The 24,063-nt window shown below is 44.0% G+C and overlaps 1 protein-coding gene across 1 annotated transcript in view; it reads left to right on the plus strand.

Annotated features, from left to right (window-relative positions):
* The window catches only part of CLIC4 (chloride intracellular channel 4), a 76,690-nt gene extending 53,136 nt beyond the window's left edge, over positions 1–23,554 (plus strand). The window contains exons 3-6 of the mRNA XM_075908838.1: positions 4,057–4,182; positions 8,252–8,358; positions 18,835–19,016; positions 19,835–23,554. Coding sequence (XP_075764953.1) covers positions 4,057–4,182; positions 8,252–8,358; positions 18,835–19,016; positions 19,835–19,999 — 580 coding nt within the window. The 3' untranslated portion in view covers positions 20,000–23,554. The remainder of the gene's footprint in view (positions 1–4,056; positions 4,183–8,251; positions 8,359–18,834; positions 19,017–19,834) is intronic.
* Positions 23,555–24,063: the final 509 nt, after the last annotated feature.

Consider the following 24,063-nt stretch of genomic DNA (forward strand, 5'->3'; position numbering starts at 1 on the left):
TTCTAAGATAAGTATGATCTAATGGTTAGCATAGAAAACCGAGGGCCATAACTCCTGCATCCTATTCCGATTCTGTACTGTCTAACTTGAACCTGAAACTCTGTGCCTGTTACCTCATTTGTAAAATAGGAGGAGGTAAATATCCCAGTATTTGAGGTTTTGTTCGTAAAGTGCTTTGAGATCTTTGGATAAAATGTGACATGTTGACCCAATATTCTATACTGCCCAGGTGTCTTCCTCATGCTTTGCTTTCACATGTCAGTTTTATTTAAGGACACAGTGTAGCTAAAACTGTCATTTGAAATCATGTAGGGACCTTCCCTGTTGCTAGCTCATTAGCGTGCAGTTCTGTCTGTTTCTGAAAGTAAACCTTCTCTTTGATAGCATTATTGCAACCCCAGTGGTTTTGGCTGCATTTGTTTAAAATAAAAATTCCTGAAAAGGGATGTCATCCAGCCAATGTTTAAAATTGGAAAGGAGCCATGCTGACTTCCTGCAGTTGTGGGTATACAGAGCTGTTTCAATAGAAGGTTGAGATAGTAAGTAACTTGCAGAGCTCTGTGGCTAAGACAGTGGGGAGAAAGGACAGAGATTCATAGCGCTCTGCAATGAGTGAGAACTACTTGCAAGGTTACAGTTGCCATACTTGCCTGAATATCTGACTTCTGGCATCTGGACTACAGGAGGGCATTACGATTGACACCGAGGTGCTTGAGTATTGACCATGGAGCCTCTGGTTCAGTTTGGCCTGCAATTTCAGCTGCTTGTCATTCACAGGGATGCTTATAGCAAAAGTACAAATGACTCCATATACATCTGCCAAAGCATTCGAGCCTTTTTATGGCTATTGCTGCTTCCTCTGTTAAAGGACTCATGCTGTAGCCAGGGAATGAAATCTAGCAGGTCTTCACTTTGGTGTGTCTGATTTCTGCAGTACTAGCTGGTAACTCAGTATAGTTTTTCTTGTTTAACTAGCCACACAACTCTGTGTTTTTGCACAGCAGTTTGAAACAATCTTCTTGAAACTTACTGCTGCTAGCATTGTTACGCTGACCAGTGTGGACAGTAGGGATGTAAAATTCCGTTTTATTGGTTAAATGCAATGTCACCAATTCATTTAACTGACTAAAATGGTTTGGGTTAGCGTGGGCCCTGCTACAGACAGAGGCTGCTTCAGCCCAGCTGCTCCTGGCTTCTGCGCCAGGGCTGCTGCTGCAGCTGCTAACCCCCATGTGGGGCAGCCTGGAGGGGCTGCTCCCGGGTGCTGGTTAACTGTTACTCCTTCAGCAGTTACCCATTAACATCCCTAGTAGACAAGGGGTTTCCTTTGAGATGTATGCAGTATATCACACCCTAACGCAGTGGTCTCCAACCTTTTTACACCCAAGATCACTTTTTAAATCTCAGAACAGGCGAAGATCTACTGCCCCGCCCCTTCCTTGAAGCCCCGCCCTCTCTATTCTCCTCCTGTCTATGACTTGCTATCCCCAGCCCTTACTTACACACTCTGATAAACAGTTTATTTTTAAATTACGCGATACATACTATTAAAATCACGTGTTTATAGTTATGAAATAAATGGTCTGTTTTTTATTCATGCTATTTAAATCTAAAATGAAGCATTTATAATTATACATTTTGTGGGGACAGAGTACTGTGGCTGGAGGCAGGGGAGAGGGAACAGGGTGCTGGGAGGGCAGAGGACAGGGTTCTGCAGCAGGGGACAGAGTGCCAGTGGGGACAGAGTTCGGGGAGTGGGGACGGGAGTGGGGACGGGAGTGGGGACAGAGTTCGGGGACTGGGGACAGGAATGGGGACAGCATTCTGTAGTTGAGGATAGGGGAGTGGGATACCAGTGGAGGCAGAGAGTCCCCTGCATCTCCCTCCTCCCAGCATTCCCCCCCCCCGGGCCGACCCCCAGGGAAGCCCTGCGCGCGTGCCTGCCCAGGGGGCCGAGCCCCCCACACGCGCCTGCCTCGGGGCCAATCCCCCCGTGCAGGAAAGCCTTGCGTGCGCCTGCCCAGGGGGCCGACCCCCCCACCCGCACAGGGAAGCCCCGTGGGCGCTTGTCCCGGCGCCAACCCCCTCCCCGTGCCGGGAAGCCCTGGGGCTAAACCCCCGCGCACTGGAAGCCGACACTACCTCCGTCTTCTCTCGAGGTAAGTAGTGGGGCTTCTGGGGGGTGGGAGGGAAATGGGGGCGGGGCTGACAGGACGCCTCGCGAGCGACTGGTCGAGGCCTTGAGATCGACCAGTAGCTCGCGAGCGACCGGTTGGTGACCACGGCCCTAACGTCATCTAAAGCATGCAAATAACCTCAAATTCCTATTTATACTTGTCAGAGGAATTATTCTGGGTCATAAAGAATCACTGGCTTAGTCTAGGATTTAACTTGCATTGTTGATACATAGTATTGCAATTCCTGTTTGAGTTAAGACTGTCTCAGTATTCTATGGCGGTTTCTGATGGGAGAAAATTTAAAGGGCACTCTTTTCAGACAATACTGTGGATTCAAAGCCTGCATCCTTTATTCCCATTCCCCGCATTCCTCAACTTCAGTGTTCGAACTTCAGTCCTCGAATGTTCCTGTGCTTCCTTTGTCTGTGCTACAAATGAAAAAGCAGATGTGCAAACACACCTTGCATTAAAGGAGTAAATTATGCAAGCTGGAGTGAATGTGAGTGTAGCTGGCACATAGCTTTTAGATGCTGCACACCTGCAGTGTCACATCCTATCATCACTACCAAGTAAGGGGAAAGGAGAGCAGCCAAGAGCCCATAAAATAAATTGGCTAGGCTCGACAAGAAATACAGCAGGAAAGGCATTCTGGGTATATACCCCAGAAAGCAAGAGTTGTCACTGAATTTCTTTCTAAAAAGACTTAATTTTAGACACATGCATGTGTTTAACTTGATAATGTACTCACCTCTGTAGAATCAAAGTACTTATGACTATGTCACAGAGACCCATCTGTTTCCACCAAGTCCATAGTTCTCGCCAGGAAAATGTTTCCCCAATATTTACATACAAAAAATAAATCACCTCCTATTCTTAGAATTGTTGCTAGGGCACACTTTCCTCTTCATGCTTTGTTGTTGACAAAGATGGCATGTGTGGGGTTTTGTTTTATTTCTGGTTTAATTTATATCCATCAGGAAAAATGTGGATGTGGAGAGGTAGAGGTATGAGAGATGCAGACAGGTTCTGTGCAGGTTGCTACATGTGCCAACATGCATTGAGGGTAAAACAGACCTGGAGGTGAGGAAGGAAATTGCAACCGTAAATATCTCAAAGTAACTATGTACAATAGAACCTAAGAGTTACAAACACCGGAGTTACAACCTAACCAGTCAACCATACACTTCATTTGGAACAGGCAGTATGCAATCAAGCAGTAGCAGACAATCCCTGCCCCGTATGCGAATGCCCCCCCCCCCCCCCCAAACCAAAACCACAAATACAGTTTGGTATTAAGCCCAAACTACTAAACATTTTAAAAGCTTAATTGGCCAGGTAAGGAAATTGATTCTGTACTTTTTTCATTTAAATTAGAATGGTTAAAAGCATGTTTCTTCTGCATAGTAAAGTTTCAACGCTGAATCAAGTCAATGTTCCATTATAAACTTTTGAAAGACCAACATAAAGTATTTAGCATTACAAATATTTCAGAGTTACAAACAATCTCCACATTCTGAGGTGTTCATAGCTCTGAGGTTCTGCTGTATTCTACTATTCCTACGTAGATCTGAAAGCAGCTAAACTAAAAATAAAAGCAAATGTGAAAATACCACAAATTAAAATGACAACTTTGGCAGTGTAGTTCTCATAAAATCCCAAAGCATTGAGCTCCTCTTCATGTGCTGTTGCTTACTTAAAGCACCTCGGCACCACAGAGGGTCTTGTTAACGCTACTGACTGGGCAGAGTTGGCACATAGAGATACTGCCAGAGGCCACCATCTGAGATTGGAGGTAGTGCTGATAGCTAGAATCATGGCTGTACTGTGCTTACTTGTTCCTGTTAAAATGGTTTTGTATCATGTTTGTATCCCACCATAGGAAACCAGCAGACCTTCAGAACTTGGCTCCGGGGACTCATCCCCCTTTTATTACCTACAATGGTGAAGTGAAAACAGATGTGAACAAAATTGAAGAGTTCCTTGAAGATGTCTTGTGTCCACCCAAGTAAGTGTTGTGGAGGAAATTGTCTCTGGAACTGGCTATTTGGTAACAGTAGTCTTCATGGTGTCTGGTCTCAGGTTTGTGGGTGTTGCTCAGTTTTAAACTCCTTTTTAGGGAGAAGCTACGGGCAATAAATAGTGCAAATATTTGCTTGCTAACCAAGTTTAAAATGCTTTCCATGTCGTCAAACTAAAATCTGAATTTTTATAATATGAATGGAGGCCTTAAGTACTTTAGTCAAACCCTCTATTTGTCATAAATACCCATTTGTTTAGGAAGAAATCAACATGGAAATACGAGATATTATCTGTAATCAATGTTTCTAATTTTATACCTGCATGTTTGAGCCTGCATATTTTTTATTTTTGCTGTTTAAGGGTGAAGTTGTGTGCGAGAAGGGAGGCAGGATACTTAGGCCATGCTAGTATGAGTGTACTTGTAACTGAAATGGGGTCCCACTTCATCACAGGGCTAGAATCATCCATTAAGTTCAGACCATTAGGAAAACCCATTTTCTGGTGACCTTTTTTTTTGCAAGATTTGTATTTGCAGAAATTCTTCTAAAACTCAGTGAAAAGGCATTATTCAGCTTCTGGTTGAAATGAAAAGTTCGTTTCAAATGAGGATGGTAAATACCAGTGACCCACATGTTTTCCGTTGGAAGGCTTTTTTGCATTCCTTCCTAGTTTACTGAATAGGAAAAAAGCTATGTATACGTTGCAGAATCAGTCCTGTCTGAGTGCATGTTGTCAGTAGCTGGTTTTTGCTTTCTGTGCCAAAGACAGAAGACTTTCTGTGGTGGAGGCCCTTCTTGCCACACACACCTTGAGATGACCCTGCTACTAAATGTGCATGTGAGGTGAAGGCTGAGCCTTAAGCCGGTTACACTTGTGGTGGAAAGATGTGAAATACATGCTTAATTCATTAGAGTATATAGAGGAAGAGCAGGAAACTGTCAAGTATCCTTTAAACTCCTGGCTTTCTACACCTTCAACAAGCAGACTCTGGTGGTGATCAGATATCTTCTGAGCTTTCAGGAAGAGAAAGCATTTCTGCACCATCACATTTTTTTCTTCTCTTGTTATGGAATCTTGGGGTCAATGACCACTTATCTTCTGGGACAGCTGGTTTTAAGTTACATGTTTTTAAAAACTCTCCTGTCCCTTGGACTGGCAAGACTAACAGAGCAAAGCAGACTGTGTATGGTGGCCTAAAGTTATTCTGCTTTGTATAAAGCCCTGTTTTCCATTCACTGAGCCCTGGTGTGTAGCGATAAGAGGAGCAGCTTTCCACTGGAGATTTCTGTGCTTGTTGCAGAAAGCAGAAGTATGTAATTATAGCCTCTACTTCATGGTGGTTTAAGAGAACCCCGAGCAAGACTTGTCCAGTTCTCTTCAAGTGAAAGATTCATTGGGTTAGATGTGTTCTTGACTGTCCATAAGACAAGTCTTCTCTGTTTTCTGAACATAAACTTTGCTTTTAAGAATATTTTGAATTGAATTACCATCTGCAAATATTTTAATATTTTTGGAGGTGACATGCACTATGTAGATGTATGAATAAATGAACTGAGGTATTTTTATCCCGTGTAGGAATAGGTCAGAAAGTTAAGGTTACGAAATGTCTGTTTCTTTAAGATGAGAACTATTCCCTCAAACATCCCAGTCTACCTTAAGCTGTTTTTGGAATAGAAAAGGGCCATTGTGTCTATTCAGCCATCTGAAAAAAAGTCAAAAGGACTGATCAGTTACCACTGAAATTGTTTTACTGTGTACTCTAATAAAGCAATGTCTTGTTGATCAGAAAGAGTTTATTTTTTTATCTAATTTTTTTCTGGTTGAATTTGATTGTAAACCACTTGAATCTTGACCACTGTTTTGTGCATAATTCGGAAAATGCTCTCCTTACCTAATGTGTGAACCCAATGTATAATCTGCAGTGGATTGCACTTTTTATAGGGAAGTCTAGGGTAGGGATGTAAAAAAAGTGGTTAAAAATGTAACCGTGTAACCACTAAAACTCATAGCAGTTGGATGTGTCGCGGGCTATGTAGTATGAAGCTTAACTAAGCTTTATATTGCAGCTCCCGCAGCAAAGCCTCCCCAGTTTCAGGGAAGAGGAAGCTTTGCTGCAGCAGGGAAGCTCCCTCCCCAAGAGTAGTGCCAGAATGTAACCTTGAGTGGGGAGGCGGCCAGGCCCGCCACGGAGAGGGGCCACTCTGACAGGGCCCGTGGGGCTGGGGCAGGCCCCTGCCTGAGGCAGGCAGGGAGCTACTCCAGCTCCTACTGGTTTAACTGGAACCAGCAAGCCTCACCCATTAACTGGTTAATCGTGTACATCCCTGCTCCAGGGATAGTTAGTGGTCTCCACTTAAAGGTAGGTCTGTGCAAAAGCTTGGATCTGAACTCGCACCTCTGAGGCTGTTCAAAGTCCACGTTACACTTGGAGGAATGACCTGTATGCGTGTGGGTTCAGCTCACCTTACGGCATGTCTGCATGCAATGAGGTGTGACTGCAGCACATGTAGGAATTGTTTGAGCTAACTTTCATGTGCCGTGTAGACATACCCTGCATCTCAATGGATAGTCCATGACTGGGAGGGATTTGGAATTAAAAATGCTATTTAAAATCCCTAATTTTGGTATAAGTCCTGTAGCACCTTAGAGACTTATATATACACACACATGAGCTTTTATGGGCAAAACCCACTTCCTTGGATGAGCTTGAGTGGAGAAAAAGGGGAGGCCCTTACAATACCTAAATTTTAGCTTTGACTCCAAATGTAATTTACATGCTGTATAATCTTTTTTATAGTCTCCATTGGAATTTGGCAGGTCCTCTGGTAATCCTTAACTCAGAAATAAGCACTGAAGTGTTTCAGAATTCCAGGTCCTGACTCATGTTATAGATAGTTTAGTCACATTAAGATAAGTCGGAAGAACATGTTAAAGGGGCATTAGGGTTAAGCATAATTTATTTTTTAAAAATTCTTTGCATGTTATCTCGATACCAATTTAAGTTAATAAAACTGAGTTTACCTTTCACTGTTTATGCTGTTCATTATTTGCAGATAATTGAATTTTACAATGGAAGTAGAACAGCCAGTTTCAGAATTAGTAGTCAGTTTCATTTTCTGATTTTGATTGCTCTGTTTCAGTGCAAATGTTGCAAATGTTTAAATCAACATAAAAACAAGTTGTCCTATGGCACCTTAGAGACCTTATTTGGGAATCCGCTTTCATGGGTAACAACCACTTTGTCAGATGCATACATGTCTTCCTATTACCCACAAAAGTTTATGTGCAAATAAATCCGTCTATAAGGATACGTCTACACTACACCCTTAGCTCAAAATAAGCTATGCAATTTGAGCCATGCAAATTGCGCAGCTTATTTCAAGTTAATTTTGAAATATCTTATTTTGTAATCTGGTGCTTTCTACAAAGCACCAAATTTTGAAATAAAACGCTATTCTGAAACGTCCCTTAATCCTAGTGGAACGAGGTTTACAGGGACATCGGACTATATTTCGAAATAATGGGCTTGTTTCAAAGATGCGGCATAGCTATTTTGGTGCACCATAAGTATCCCGAAATAGCACTGCAGTGTAGACATACCTTAAGATGCCACAGGACTCCTTAATGTTTTTGCAGATTCAGACTGACGGCTACCCCCTGAGACTAATCATCGCAGCTTATTGATATGTTTAAAAAAACAATGTAATCATTTTCAGGACCAAAATTTAGGTTAAGATCCAAATGGAAATGTTTTGGGGGTTTAAAAAAGGTGCACCTAATATAGAGCAGTTGTTTTCAACCTTTTTTCATTTGCAGACCCCAATACATTTTTGAATGGAGGGATTGACTCCTTTGGAAAGATTAACTAGATATTTTATTCCACGGGTCAGGTCAAATCCACTAATGTGCTGTGTTAATAACCAAAGTAGAGTGTACACGTTTCTTTGCCTGCTTAATTCTAATTAATACATGATTGGTCATACTGTTTTAGCTGAGTATTGCAGTAGAATTTCTATTGAATATTTGCTCACAAACGGCTTCATCTTTCTGCTTAGATACTTAAAGCTTTCACCAAGGCACCCAGAATCAAACACTGCGGGAATGGACATCTTTGCCAAATTTTCTGCGTTTATCAAGAATTCCAGACCGGAGGCCAATGAAGGTAGGAGACATTATTCCTGTAATCTCTAATGTCTGGTATTTCATCGGGTTTTGGGAACGGCAATAGCAGCGGTCTGGTTTTTAAATGTTAATAGTTTAGTACTGTTTTTTCCTCTGTTTACATCTTTATTTGTCCTTTCTACAAGGTAACAAGAGTGTGTCCAGGCATCACTGGTGATGTCCACAGGTAACTTCCCTCAACTAGACATCCCTTTTAATCCAGCATTGCTCAAAGTGGTCCGCAAAACTACTCTGAGAAACATGCTAACTGGCCGCGCCGGTTTGTTTACTTACCGGTGCCGTGGCCACAGAACCTCATGGCTCCCATTGGCTCCGGTTCACTGTTTGCAGCCAAGGGGAGCCTTGGGATGTGGCGTTCCGGCCTACGCTGCTTCCCACAGCTCCCTTGGCTGCAAATAGCAAGCTGGAGCCAATGGGACCCACGAGGCTCCGTGGCCGCAACACCAGTAAGTAAACAAACAGGGGTGGCCAGATAGCATGTTTCTCAAAGTGGTTTCACAGGCCACTTTGAGAAACGAAGCTTTAATCTGATTCTGCTTTATTAAAAGGCTTGTCTACACTGCCGCTTACTGTGCTGTAACTTTCTCACTTAAGGATGCGAAACCCTCTCCCTCCCTGAGCACAGCAAATTACAGCACTCTATAGCACCAGTGTGCAAAGCACCTTGTGGAGGTGGCTTACCTACAGCGCTGGGAGAGCGCTTTCCCAATGCTGGTGCCGTGAGCTCACTGTTACAGCTGCACTTTAAACTTTAGGCAAGGTCAAAGCCAAGGGCTACCCAGGTCACTTCTTTGAAAGGTGGGTTTAAACGACATAAAGACACTGCTTAAGGGCAAATGAAGGTTTTGTAGACAGCGTGGCATGGGACAACACCAGCAGTACTTCCACTCTGTCCTCATCCCACAACACTTCATCTCACTTCCTTTTCTCTCCTAGGAGCAGCCAGTGTCGGTTACTAATTCTGGACTAATTTGATGGTCTTATTAATTGAGGGGTTCATGAATTGCAATTTGTTACTATTGGTACCGGTAGTGGACCTGCCCTTCATTGCTGGTGCATTGTGGGGGTGTAAAATGCTCAACAAAGCTGTTTTGGTTTGTAATGGCTGATTGTCAATCTGAAATCCTGGGAATCAAAATCTCCATGATTGAGCAGGTGGCTGTTAGTCTTTTGGGTCATTGATCTTAGAGCGGTGACTCTGAGTCTACCTTGAGAGAACAAGAACAGTAAGGCTGCCTAGCCTTGCTGACTGTCTAGGCCAGGGCTACTCAACACGTGGGCCGTTTGTTTGCAGCCCGCAGTGCGGTTTGGGTTCACGCGGGACTCAACACATGGCTTGTGGGTGGGAGCCAAAACAAAAAAGTTGTCAATATAAAGCTCTTCTCTTTATATGCGTTTTAGTAGTTAAATTCCTGGACTGTCATTGCTCATTAACAGTGCTGTCGTATGGGTGGAAATGGGGTAAATATTGCATTTTATTAATAGCGGCAGAACTGACTTAAATAGGGCCAGCCTGTTGTGTAGTCCTGCCTTAATCTTTGCATTCATGCCCATCAGTGTGAAAATCTATTTGCATATATTTGCATATATACTTGCATGTATATGCAACCTCACTTAAGTTGCAGTCCTCAGCATGTGCTGTGAGTATCATTGTGGCCCCTGGGGCTTCCAGAGTTGAGTAGCCCTGGTCTAGGCTGTTGTAAATGTGCATTTTGGGAATTTTGCCATGTCATGCAACTCCTTTAAAATGTGCAATGATACTCAATTTACCCCCCAGGCAGCCTTCCTGTGCCATGCTCTAAGCTGACTCATGTAGCTAGTGCATTCAACATTGGGCTTTTTAATCAGATGTACAGTAAACTTATGGATGTCTTGGTCAGTTGGTCACGCTTTTAAACTGACAATGCACCTTTCTAGTTAATCGCCTTTATTTTGAAATATTCTGTGTACTTAGAGACATGTTCCACCCTGGACGCTTACTGTGGATTCCTCATTGGGAACTACTGGCTTAAAATTCAGAGATGCTAAGTATGCACAATTCCTCTTAAGTCATTTGAGGTTGTTGGTATTCAGCATACTTCCGAAAATCCAGCCCAAGATGTGCATATAGGCAGACATTGACTCTTATTGTGTATACCAAATAGTATTCAAAACAGACCTGGACTGGTTAGTAATTCTTGGCAACTCACTGAAAAGCAGAAATGTGAAAAGCATTGATACAGAAGTGCTGTCCATGATGGAGTTAAGGACTTGTATGTGTAAGCGGAGTTTTAATTTTAATCAGAATGTACACTAATCCTGAAAGTGTTCATTGCCTCCCCCCCTCCCACCGTCAGAACCTACCCCTCTCTCCCTGCAAGAAGTTCTCAGGTTAAGCATGGTGCCTCTGGAAACTGGGGAGCATTTAAGAATTAAAGTTTTCATAGGCCCATTAATGCCCCCTGAAACTTTTCTCGGTTATGAAATGAAAGTATCAGTTTAATATTAAACATCTGTAACTTCACATTTCTCTTCCTTTCTATCTTGTATCTTGCTGCTGCTTGTTTCACCTTTGGTTTCTCTGAGCAGCTCTTCCCTAGAGCTAGCTGGTCTAGCAAATACAAGCTGCTGTCATCCCAGTTGGTATCCTGCTGTTCAAAGGTCAGTTGCATTCTTTACCTCATCCAGGTAGCCTCTGCCAGCTGGAGGTTTGTAAATCTAACCTGGGCACTCTGAAATGGTGGCTGAGTTGTCACGGGTTCTACTTGGAAGTGATGACCACAGACCTGCCAGAAGCCACAAAGAGTAAATAAAATTCAAATGCCCGTCACAAAAGAGCAAGAAATGAGGCTGGTTAAATAAACAGTCTTGCTCACGCTTGCTAACAGTCCATATGCTAGTGCATTAATGAGCAGATGTCTGATAGTCTCTTACAATTATTGATTCTCTAGTGCACCTACTCCACAGTATCCAGACTATTAATGTGATCTGTAATCAGTCACATACACTTGAAAAAAATATATTTTACCCCTAAAAACCAGATGTTAATTTTTAGGGTATGGTTTCAAACTTGTTGCGTAATGGCATAAAACCAGCTCATTATGTCTCTTACGGCACATAATCTGGCCCCTCTTTATTGGGGTTGACATCCAAAGAGTGTGTGTTTTACAAGAGACCCCAAATCCTGGTTAACATGCAGCTTCTGAGGAACTGTCTTGATAACTGGGATGGTTGCTCGTTCCAGAAGACTGACCAGATTTGAAAGTGCATAGTAGAGTAATTTTTGCAGTCCATACTATTAGACTAGAAGCTGTTGCAGGGGTGGGCTGTAATTTTTGATGGGGGGGGAGGCACTCCAAGAATTTGGTAAGTGGTCAGGGCCGGTATTTTTCTGTGTAATTAATGGAGGCACGGGGTCTGAGGTGGACCTTGGGTACAGGCGGGAGCTCTGAGTAGGGGATTCAGGTGCAGGATGGGATGCTTGGTCTGGGATGGAGTTTGGATTCAAGAGGAGGGTTCTGACGAGGGATGTTAAATATCAGTTAATTGAATAGTTGAGTGAGCTCAAGAACTCTTATCGGCAGGGCTTGACAAGCGGCAGTGAGCCCCGCCGCGCCGTGGCGCCGTGCCGGGCTAAAATCTGCTTGCCACGGGCGAATAGATTGCCCTAATTGTCGAGCCCTTCTTATCAGTTAGTGGACTATTCTATAGTCCCACGGGGTGGGGCCAGCAGCCAGTGCGCTCCGGCCTCATTCCTGAGGAACCCCCTGCCACTCCGTGCTGCTGCCTCGGTATCAGAGGCAACAGTGCGGGGTGCCAGGTGGGAGCTGGTCTGTGAGAGGAACCAGTTTAAAAACCAGCTCCCCTCACGGACCAGCTGCCTGTCACTCTAGTCTAGGGTGGGTCTGAGCTCCTCGACCCAGTGTGAGCCAGAACTGAACTGGGCTGTCTACCCACCTGGCTCCCAATACATTCTAAATGCAGAGCTGCTGCAGGGGTAGGTCCCAGACCCATTTCACGCCAGGACTGAGCCAGCCTGCTAAAAAATGTACTGGCAAGTAGGGGGGAGAATGCATGTCGGCCATAGCATTAATCTATCAGCTTTTGCTAATCAGTTAATCGACTGCACCGATACATCCCTAATTCTGACCCGGGGCAGAGGTGCAGGAGAGAGGCCAGGGAGCAAGTTTGGGTGCAGGAAGGGGGTGAGACCTGGGGTAGGGGGACGGGCCGTGAGCGGGGGTGCATGCCCAGTGCAGGCTCTGGCTGGGAGATGTAGGCAGCCCCTGGCCCGTGGCTCAGCGGGACCCTCAGGCAGGCTCCCCGGCTGATGCAGCCAGACACTCTGCTCAAAGCCAGTGTGTGTGTGAATGGCACACGCCTTTTGGGGGGGAGGGGTTGTCTCCTCACCCTGTCGCTGCCCCCAGCATCGTCCTTGCAGCCTCCCAGTGGCCATGGCAAGGGAAGTGCTTGCGGGGGCATACAGCACGTGGAACCTTCCTGGTCCCCTCCCCCAAGGGGCGCACCTGCCACGCCGTGCAGGCATGCATGTGCTGGCCCCAGCAGCTGGCCACTTTGAGCAGTGTGCGTGGCTGCGGCCACCAGGGAGCCTGCCTGAGGGTCACGCTGGGCTGTGGAGATCCAGATCCGGCCCGTGGGTCGTATTTTGCACACCACTGAGCTATCTGGTCCTCTGTCGGAGTGCTCACTACTGGTCAGCCAGGATTTTGAGTAAAACTCGCCCTTTCTTCTCTCTTGCATTGTTGCTGCCAAGAGTAACCATCTACCCTCACTGACCTCAGAATGACATAACCAATCCGGGCTGAAGGCATAATGGGGTGTTCAGTTTGCAACATGTAGACCTTAGACTGAATTACTTATTGGTAAATCAGAATTCCCGGTTGCCAAGCAACCTTCTGCCCCAGGGATCTATTATAGCAGCTGTATTCAAGAAAGCAATCTTCCCAACAACTCTGCTCTGTGGCATCCCCTGATGGATTTGGTTGGAGGTCTACGGACTCTTAGCTGTTACTTTAAAATGTCATTTAAGTCAGGATTCAGGAAAAGGATTTTGGCGTTTCTAACGCGAGAGAATCCTAGCCAGGCAATGCTATATTCCAGCAGCATGCAACTGAAAGACACCCAAGGTTTCTTAAAACTCCAGGAACGTTTGCTCTTTGGGTTTTATTCTTTTAAACTGTCCTCTGCAGCATAGGAAATGTCACCATCATACATAGTTGACACTGACTAATCTATGTGGTGTTTGCACTGCACTTCATGAAACTAAGGTAGCATACATATCTGGAAGTAACTAAGATTGCTAAAATCTTTTCAAAGAGCCTAAGGAGCTACTTTGAACAAGCAAAGTTACTGGTTTTAAATTACTTTTACTTTGAACCCATGAAGGGGAGGGGCGTTTTACAGGGATAGCTGCACCTCTGTGTCCTTGGAGTCTCTCAGTGCAGTCACTTGGGTGTTGGGCCAATGCCTTTGCCTATCTTGAGTGGAATTCCACAATTCTCCAGTTGCTAGTTAGGGCCCGGGACTACAGCACCCAGTGTATTGAGTTCTGGCATCTTTGGTTCCCTGTAGGAGGCTCTGATAACCGAGTTTCTTAAAACTGAAGTATTGTTGTTTTTAACAGCAGGAATAACGTTTTAGAGCAAAAGGGAGTTTAAAAGTCTAAACGTGTCTCTACCTTGTCAAAAATCTCACCGGAAGCTAGGTAGCACCACACATCTGCAGCTTCTGTCTGATTGCCCCAGCTCGCCCCTCTCCCGAGACAGAGACTGTTCAGACTGCTGTGGTCCTTTTGATCATCTGGTTCCCAGGCTTTTCCTGCAATGGCACTGTCCCTTAACCTTCAAGGGCTTGTAGAGAAGTGGCTTGTCTTGAGTCATTGTTTTCTTCCACTTGTTTTCTTACAGCCCCTTCTTCCCCCCACTAACCCAATATGTTCATACATGAAACATTCCAATACTAGGTCAGTGTATAGGAGTAATGAACCAGAACAGAGCAATTCCATTTCTTTAAAATGCTTATCAACATTATAAACAAAGGGGGAGAGCGGCTGGTTGACTAAACTTGAAACTTGCCACTAAAAGGTACAGAAGTTTTAGCAAGGTGAAAGGGGAGAGCTTGTTCAGGTAATCTGTATAAATATGCAGTACCAAATTTTGCAAAGACCGTAGTGCTTTTGAACTGGTGTTGAGTGAAGTACAAACTCTATTTCAACTTCCCCAGCATTCAGGATGTTCAGATCCAAGGTTTTGATTCACACTCCTTTGGTTTGCATCTTTTTTTAAAAAGGCTTAAAGCTTTCACTGGTCATGTGAAGAGTAAATAGTAAGAATTGGGGAATGCTACTGCTTTCCAGTAACACTCAACATTTTGAGATTGACGAGCCAATTAGCAACACAGGATTGGGCCCTTGAAACATCAGAGGAGCTTTATTCTATTCCTGAATGGTAGTTGCAGCAGAATGCAAATGAAACGCAGGATTCTACTCTGTTCTGTAGTGTTTGCAGTTAGAAAAGAGATAAAATTCTTCCACTATAACCAGTGTTGTGCAATTAGGTTTGCGTCAGTTTATGGCCTATGCTGCCCTCTGCTGTTTTTGATTTGTTACATTTGTTATAACTCTTGAAAAAGCAACGGGCTTTAACAATGGAGACTACCCTGGCTTAACCAAGAGATCCTCAGTGACCTGAAACTCGACGTGTCCTCCAAAAAGTGAAAGCAGAATCAAAATTTGACGGTGAATATAAAAAGCACAAATGAATGGAGAGAGAGGCCAAGGCAAAAAAGAGATTAAACTAGCTAGGGTAGTGGTTCCCAATCTTTTTGATACTGGGGACCAGTAAACCCATTCACAAGCTTTTGGAGGACCAGTAACATATATTTGTATATTCATTAAGCAAATGATGAATATGCAATTAAATTGTTTCTGGTCCTCCCAAAGCCCCCCAGTGCCAACTTTAGCAAAGCTTTTGATACGGTCTTCCACAGTATTCTTGCCAGCAAGTTAAGTATGGATTGAATAATTGGACTGTAAGATGGATAGAAAGCTGGCTAGACTGTCGGGCCCACAGAAAAGTCAGTCAGGGCCACACAAGTGAAATACAAAAACACAACCCCTTCAAACCTCACCAATGTGGCCCCAACTGGGCTTGTGGGTACTGGGACAGGATTCTGGGGTAGGGTGCCAGTGGGTGCTGGGGCAGACTACTTGTGGGGGTTGGGGAGGGGAGACAGGGACCGATACAGATACCTGGGAATCCTGCAGGTGCACACCAAGGCCCAAGAAGTGTGTGGGCTGCTCCCAAACAGCGGCGCGGTACCTGAAACGCTGGTCCGTCACATGCCTGATGCCTTCCTGCGTGGGGGGAGGGGGTGTCCCGGACCGCGTCAGCCCCAGCCGCTGGGACAGTGCGCGCCTTGCTCCTCCGCTCCCCATAGAAGCGTGGGCCGCCTGAATAGCCGAAGCCAGCGCAGTCCCGGATCCCCACCCCCTCCCCCGTGTGTGATGGATTGGTGTTTTAGGTGCCACGCCGGCTGTTGGGGCAGTGGGGAGAGCAGCCCGCGCACTTCCGGGACTTGGCTTGCAGCTACAGAACTGCCCCCCAACCCCACAGGAAGCCCAAACACTGATTAATATACTAACCGTCAGTGTAAATGGGGTATGTATAGTCTGAGGCTAAAATGGGGGAGAAAAGCAAGAATTATTTAGACAAGATAACTATCTTCAGGTTCTCCGGATTGGAGTAAATGCATCCTGGAATACTTACGGAACTGGCTGAAGAGATGCCTGAGCCGTTTTCTGTTTTCTTCAAGAACTTATGGCAGATGAAAAAGTGCAATAGAGTACCTCTGTCTAAAAACAGAGGAATAACCACAACCCAGGGAATTCTAGACCAGTAACTTCACTTTGGTACCTGGAAAGATGAGGAAATAATCAAGCAGTTAGTGAGCACCTAAAAGACAATAGGGTGATAAATGCGACAACGTGGGTTTGTTAGGAACATCTCATGTTATTAAACCACCTTAATATCCTCATTGACAAGTGTGGCAAAGCTCTGAGTTAGCCTCCGGGATTCTGCACTTCGAGGTGGCTAGGGCATGCCTACGGCTCACTGTGACCCACAGCCTGCTGAGCCACCTCATATAGGGTAGTCAGTGGGTTTGGGTGAGAATCCTCCTTCGTCCGTCGCCCCTCTGAGGGACTGTCTCTGGTGGTATGGGGGAGGGTTGTGGGTGGGGAGGACCTGGGCCCTCTACTCCACGTTCCAGCCCAGGGTCCCTAATGGCAGTGGCAACAGGTAGTTTTTCCTCCATTATCAGAGCTATAGCCTTGCCATGGTCCATTTCCTTGATCAGCTCTTCCCAACACCTTGATCCTGGTACCTGCTCTCACACATCCTCCTAGCTCTTCCATAGCTCATAACCCCGACCACCCTCCTTGAAGGAGAGCCTTTTAAAGCAGTCCTAGCAGGTTGCAGGCGCTCTGATTAGCGGGTCTCTCTTAATTGCTTCTAGCATGCTCTTAATTGGCTCCTGGTGTGTTATGGTGTCTGCCTGACTTAATTGGTTCTAGTACATTCCTGATTGCTCTGGAGCAGCCCCTGCCCTGGTCACTCTGGATTGGAAATGATTCATCCAGTGGCCAGTATAGTTATCATGGACCAGATGACAGCAGCCAACAGGTCTGGGTCTGTCAGACAAGGCAACAAGTCTTGTGGATGGGGGGAAGTAGTAGAAGTGATGTCTCTTGATTTTTAGTGAGGCTTCTGATACTGTTTCACATGGCCGTCTCATAAACAAACTAGGGAAATACAGCCGAGAGGAACCTACTCTATGGTGAGGGTACAACTGGTGGAAAATCAGAGTTGGAGAGTAGCTATGCATGGTTCACAATCAAACTGGAAGGACACGGGAGTCCCACAGGCATCGGGCATGGGTCTGGTTCTAGTCAATATCATGGAAACCGGCATAGAGAATTCCAAAGTGGATGGTGGTGCAAACACTTCAGAGGACAGGGTTAGAATTCAAACCAACGAAGATGGCCTGTGCTAACTAGAAGGACATTCAATAAAACAAACCCCAAGTCCTACACTTGGGAAAGCTGAAGCAGTTACATAAATACAAAATGGGAAATGACTGTCTGGAACATGTGGATCAGAAGTCATGGGGTGGGGGGGGGGGGAGGAGAGTACTGACAGATATTTTCTACTCCATTCAGTAATAACCCTTTGGCTGTGTGCTTGTCTCTCCCCCTCCGCCCGTATGCTGCTGAGGCTCTGCACAAGGCAGCCAGGACAGCAGATTCCGAGAGCTCCCAAAGACCACACAGTCAGACAGGAATCAGACAAGAAACCAGTAGTTGTCAGCAGACTCTCCTGAGCCACTACGCATATGGACCCTGACAATGGACTCGGCTCAGTCAGCAGTGGGATTCTGCTTTGCCCCAGAGGCCACACAGACAGTGTTGCGTAGACAGGTCCAGACAAGTGACACATTGCTCCTCACATATCAGGGTGCCAACCTTTGATTACCCAGCCACCATCCATCACCTTGCACCTGGTGGTTCGATCGGAGCATCACTACCTGTCATGCTGGACTCTGTCCTGGACAGAGCCAATGTGTCCATGTGATCTGTAGGGAGTGGTTGGTACCACGATGTTTCTGAATGAGGAGTTACCATCCCTCTGAAATGTGCTTCCCGCCTAGTACTGAGCACTAGACGTCCTGCTCATGCCACGTTCTGTGAGCAGGGCTGCCTCTTGCTCACAGCGTAATTTTGCTTTATATTAGCAGAGTCTTGACCATTGTTTGCCAGGCATCACACTAGGACTGTGATACATTGGCTTATGTTTCAGAGCCTCGTCCTACTACAGGAAAGAATCTGGGGGTTATAGTGGCTCTCAAACCAAATCTGTCAGCAATGAAATATTGTTGCAAGGAAAGCAACTGTCATTCTGGTCTGTAAAAGAATGAGTGGTGTAAGCAAGAGCTGAGAAATAATTCTACTCTTTGTGCTGTTTTGACTTCAGCTGGAGTACTGTGCCTAGTTCTGGGCACTAGACTTCAGGAAAGATGAGGACAAATTGGAAGAAGTTCAGAGGAGAGCAAAAAACAATTAAAGGTCTAGACAGCATGGCCCATAAGGAAAGTGGGGGGAAAAAACAGAGGCCAGGGACATGTTGCTTTTCACTTAATATAAGAGCCCTGAATTCATACTTTTCTTAACCTGAATTGTAAGAACCATATTGTCTCTCATAAAGTGATTCCTCTTCAGTGCATTACTGAGGTGTTCTAAGCTTAGCCAATTCTTTTGCATCAGGAAGAGGGTGCAAGAACCAGATGTGCTTCCATGTACGGATACAGATACAAATAGTCTTCAAAGACCGTTATCAGTCTGTGTTGTGGTTTTCATTCCCTCCTCTTTGTTTCCTCCTAAAACTGTGTTCCTTTCCTGCAGCTTTGGAGCGTAGCCTGTTGAAAACGCTGCAGAAGCTGGATGAGTACCTGAACACTCCGCTCCCTGATGAGATAGATGAGAACAGCATGGAAGATATCGCAGTTTCTACCCGCAAGTTTCTGGATGGCAATGAGATGACATTAGCAGACTGCAACTTGCTGCCTAAACTACACATTGTCAAGGTAGATGATTTTCTTGGGTGGGACTAGAATAATTTGAGTTACATTTCTTACAGTGGATACAATCTACTGCAAGATCAGAAAAGTGAAGGAAGATCCTGGATCCCATCCCATTGCAATGAACTTGGTAAATAAAACTGAATACATGTCCTTATTCAATGTAATCACAATATTAACAGCATTGCATAATAATTCAATGAAAGATTCTTGAAATACCTGTGAAACTTGTGTGCCTTCCTTAGTTACTGTGAGACATAACAGATCATTAGAAAAAAAAGACTCGTCAAAGTCAAGCCAGGTTTTGATGCTGTGTAGAAACAGGGAAATCATGAGACTTCCAAGAAGAACCAGATGACTCTAGTTTTTCCAGGTTTCATTAAGCATGTTTTTTTCTATCTGTATAGAAAGTGAGAATACAAGTAAATCACACAATGCAAAATAGGGCTAGAGGACAAGTTAGACACCTCTGAAAGAACTGGGAGATGGCAGAGAGATATCTCTGCAAAAATGAAGTAATTTTACCCCTTCTCCTGCACTCTTGTAGGCAGTTGCACACTGCAGATGGAGCCCACATTAAACATATATGCCTGGCTGCGGCAATAGTTAACTTGTAGTACTAGGTTGTTCATATTAATGTGACGCAAACAGTGAACTGCTAGCTCCATATACATACCAGAAGGGCAAGATCTACCAATTTTGATCTTTTATGGATGTTACACTGTGGGCTTTACACTGTATGAGGATAGTGAGACACAGAATGCAAGAATTGGTGTAATGTAAAGGACATGAAGTCATTGTCGTTGTCTTTGTTTTTGTTTTAGGTGGTTGCCAAAAAATATCGTAATTTTGATATTCCCAAAGATATGACAGGGATTTGGAGATACCTGACCAATGCCTATAGCAGGGATGAATTCACCAATACTTGCCCTGGAGACAAAGAGATTGAAATAGCTTACAGCGATGTCGCCAAGAGACTCACTAATTAAACAGCACTTGCAAAAGAGTTGACTTCTCACATTTCATAACAGAATGCTTTTCCTAACAGACTGTTCTTTTGCATATAAAATAACAATTTATTTTGCATGAATTTGCAGTTATTCAATGTTATGTTGGATAGAGCAGGTACAGTTATTACGTAAATTTGCAAAATAAGAGTAACAAAGCTTGTTTTCCTTTATCATCTTTAGCAGCATATGAAGATTATCATTAATACAGTTTGTGTTAATGTTGCACTGGGGTAACCCTACACACCCTAGCATAAAGGGTCGTTTTCCTCCACTATTTTATCTATTAAGCATAGCTAAACTTTCAAATATTTGGTCCGTTTCTATGTAGATGCTCTATTGAACTTCATTAATTGATCCACAATATTCTCTTGGTATATGGTACATGAAATATTTATGTATTTTGGAATTTTTTTACTTCTTAGGTCTACACATAGGAGGAAAGTAGTTCTGCAGCATATTGGTCTGTACCTGCTTGTCTATCCCCGCTGAATACCAAAGGATCTTATTACCAAAAAAGCCTTTTGCAGACTATTTGGCAATGTTATTTCAACAAGGAAAAAAATACTGTTAAATGTTGGTTTACAAACAGGGGGTCTCTCCTAGAAATGCACCTGCCCCAGCGCTAGGTGTGAATGCTCCAAACTCAGAGAGTTGGGATCTAGGTCTGAATTTTGTTAGGGGCCTCTCAGAGAAAGTGTTTAGTTAAAGGAGCCCGATGAGCACAGGTAACGGTTTAGGGTGTAAGCAAATGGGGCTGTCTGAAGGGAGCTTTGGCCCACACCAGAGACAGTTAGCAGAAGGTCATTTTGATGGGTCATCATGGAGAAACCAGAAGAGCGAGACACACCCACCATTGGTTCAGTTCAAGAACTGCAAGTGGCTGCTTTTTGGTAGTAAGGAGCCTTTGTTGTGTGTAGGTTGTCTTAGTAACACTTATTTAGGGAAACTGCTGTCATAAACAATGTACATGTAAACGCTAGGGATCTAGTTGACAAGTAGCTACTGTATATGTTAGCTAGCAGTGCAATGAGTAGCAATATAAGACTGAACACAGCAGCTAGAGTAGAAATCTTGCTGAGAATTTTTTTTAAAGATTTTTTCTGAAGCATGTTTAAGTGACCTTTAAAAGAGACTATTTGCCTTAACGTACAGTATGCATTTTTCTAAAAGAAAAGCCCTCTCTTGTTTTCTTTTAAAAGTAATGCTCTGAAGTGCCAGCCTTTCTATGTATTAATTTATCCTCTGACTGTCACTTGTCTACCTACCTGGACAGCAATTTTGCATAACCTTAATCATTGCACTACTCGAAGTTTTGGTTTTCTACAACAACTCTAAGGAATAGCACTGCAATTTTTTAAAGAACAATTTTCCAATATTTCTAAACCAGGAAATAGTTTTCTTGTTTAAAATAAAAAGGCAAGGTTTTGATGCAGAGCATAAATTACTAGGTTATCTTAGAGGCCATCAAACCCTACTCCAAAGAGCATTAGCATATTTTTTGTAATGATACTTTTTTATAACTGATTTTAGAAGTTTGAAAAGTGCTATTCCTTGTAGGTTGCTTTTCTGATATTGAACCTATGGCAATAACATGAAAATCACACGAACACACTTTTATGCACTAACATTTTGGCAAGAACTAGCTTTAAGAAAAACAGCCTGACTTTCTAAGCACCCTGCTTTTGCTACTTCATATATCCATAAAGTTAGCTTGAAGAAACCCATAGAGTACTTCCAAAATGCTTGCGGTGCCTTTTTGTCTTGCCTTTTTAGGTCTAGGATTCCATTATTATAGCAAGTCTCAGTTTTGTTACCTGGCTTTTCAAAAATAGCAATCAATACATTTGAAATCAAACCCTGCTATGATTTATTGCAGAAGTGTTCAGGAACTGAAAGAAAAATCTACAGCCTGGCTAAAAATGGGTGGTTGCCTTTTTATACTCACTGTATCCTAAAGACCCAGTCACACCATGAATAAAATGTTGTCTAGCAGTAAAAATCTGTTGTAGGGTTTATTGTTGCATCCAGAGAGAGGAATTATTTCATTGCTTGTCGGATTAAAACTTGGTTTGGTTTAGCTGTTAATGACAGATGGAGGGTAAAAATGGAAGTTTATTGGTTGGATGCTTTTAGCCTTTACAGCCGGTCTCCGAGTTACGAACGCGTTATGGACGAAACGCTTGGCCGTAACTCGGAATGGTCGTAACTCGGAACCCATTGAGTTACATTGCGACGGCGCTGTTCATAAGCACGGGTCGCGTTCGTAACTCGGAGTCCTCATTTACGACCGCTTTGGTCGTAAGTGTGGATGATTGTAAGTCGAGGTGGCTGTAAGTTAGGGACCAGCTGTATATGGCTTAAAATGCTCAACTGAAAATGGAATACAGAAATCAGTTTGACTAAGGCAAACCCAGAAGTAATTAAAATGAATAATCTATATTAAACTTGGATCAGGATGGCCCTTTTGAGTTTTGTTTAAAAAAATTGGGCCTGATCTCTAAACAAATTTAGAACCCACAGTGCCCAGTTATGTATGCTGGGTCACTGAGCATTCACATGATCATAATTAACCATTTGTATGCACAGTGACCCAGTTTGCACACTTGGTTGTGGTAACTGCCCATCAAAAAAGCATGCATCTACGTGCTTAACTTGTTAAATTATCAGGCTTGTCATCTAGTATAAACCATAGATGCTTTGTCATTTCCCTTTGATAACTAGGAGCTGCTTCTTCTCAAACCATGGATGTTGCATATAATATGCTATCACTAAGTAATTGCAATGGTTGATGTTCAAAGCTTGGGAACCAAGTTGAAGATCCTGCTGTCTTTGGCACCAGTTGATGAATTTCTTGCCCCGGTATGATGAGCTATTGAGTGTCAGGGATTGGACAGCATTTAAAAGAATGAGATTTCCCCCCGATAGTCACAATTGAAATGAGGCTCTGGTTGGTTAGTAACTGAAAGGGGACATGCCATATGAGGGCCGCTTGCTGACCTCCGTGAAATGATCTGCTGTTCTTTTGGTTTCCCAGGGGATGGATAACTGCATCCCTAGAGCTGTCCCACTTATTGGCATCCTCAGCAGAGAGGCCAAGAACTTAGTGGAGACTTAATGTCTTTCACCTCTACCATCCCTTAAGGTCAGCACTGCAGGGTGTGGGCAGGGCGGTGTGTAGCAAGTTTAGTAGTCCCTGTGCAATATGCATTCAATGGGATGAGGATTTCAGTCTGACCCCAATCACCAGTACTTACGGTAACCCTTATTAATGAGAAACTCCCTGTCCTTGCTCCCTCCTTCTTTGGCTGGAGAACAAAGTATGCACGAGTTTGTATTTTATACAGTTTTCCTTTCTGGAAAAGACTGCCTGTATGTGTAAAGCTGTTTGAGCGGGATGCCTCTGAACCCTTGACAGGATTTCATGCACTCCAAACATTTTCTGTGCCTGTTTTTCTCTGGTACTCAAAGTCCCATGTGGACTTTTGCAGCTGTGTAGTTGCATAATGACCATGCCTCCTCCCTCCCCCCCCCCCCCCCCCCAATAAAACTGGTAATTTTCTGGAATGGGTACGTCTAAGCTGGTGGAAAAGGGTTGTGTGCAGTTCTTGGATAAGATGGAAACTGAAACCGACTTTCTATGCCCAAATAGCAAGTAAGCTTTTCATATCAAAGGAACACATGCATGAAAAGCTGAATGATTTGAGCCAAACCAATAGATGTCTGTCTACATGTGGAACGTGGTGGCTGAGAACAGAAATATGTACACTCTGCCATTTAGACAATGATTTGAACAAGTCAAATGAGACTCTTCAGAACAAAGTATTTCAAGAAGGCCCACTTTGCTTGAGCCACTAATTCTTGCCTTTTATACATGGAAGGGATGAAGTGGGGTGAGATGCAGACTTCCAAAACAGGACATCTGGAAGTAGAGCATGGCATGTAGAAATACCGAATGAGTCAATACAATTGATTGTAGGATGCTTATGTCTTTGACTCTCTGGATCATCTTTTCAGATACACCAGTGTATTGCTGGCAGCTAAAA

This window comes from Pelodiscus sinensis, chromosome 25 (genome assembly GCF_049634645.1).
Source record: "Pelodiscus sinensis isolate JC-2024 chromosome 25, ASM4963464v1, whole genome shotgun sequence".
In the NCBI taxonomy this organism is placed as follows: domain Eukaryota; kingdom Metazoa; phylum Chordata; order Testudines; family Trionychidae; genus Pelodiscus; species Pelodiscus sinensis.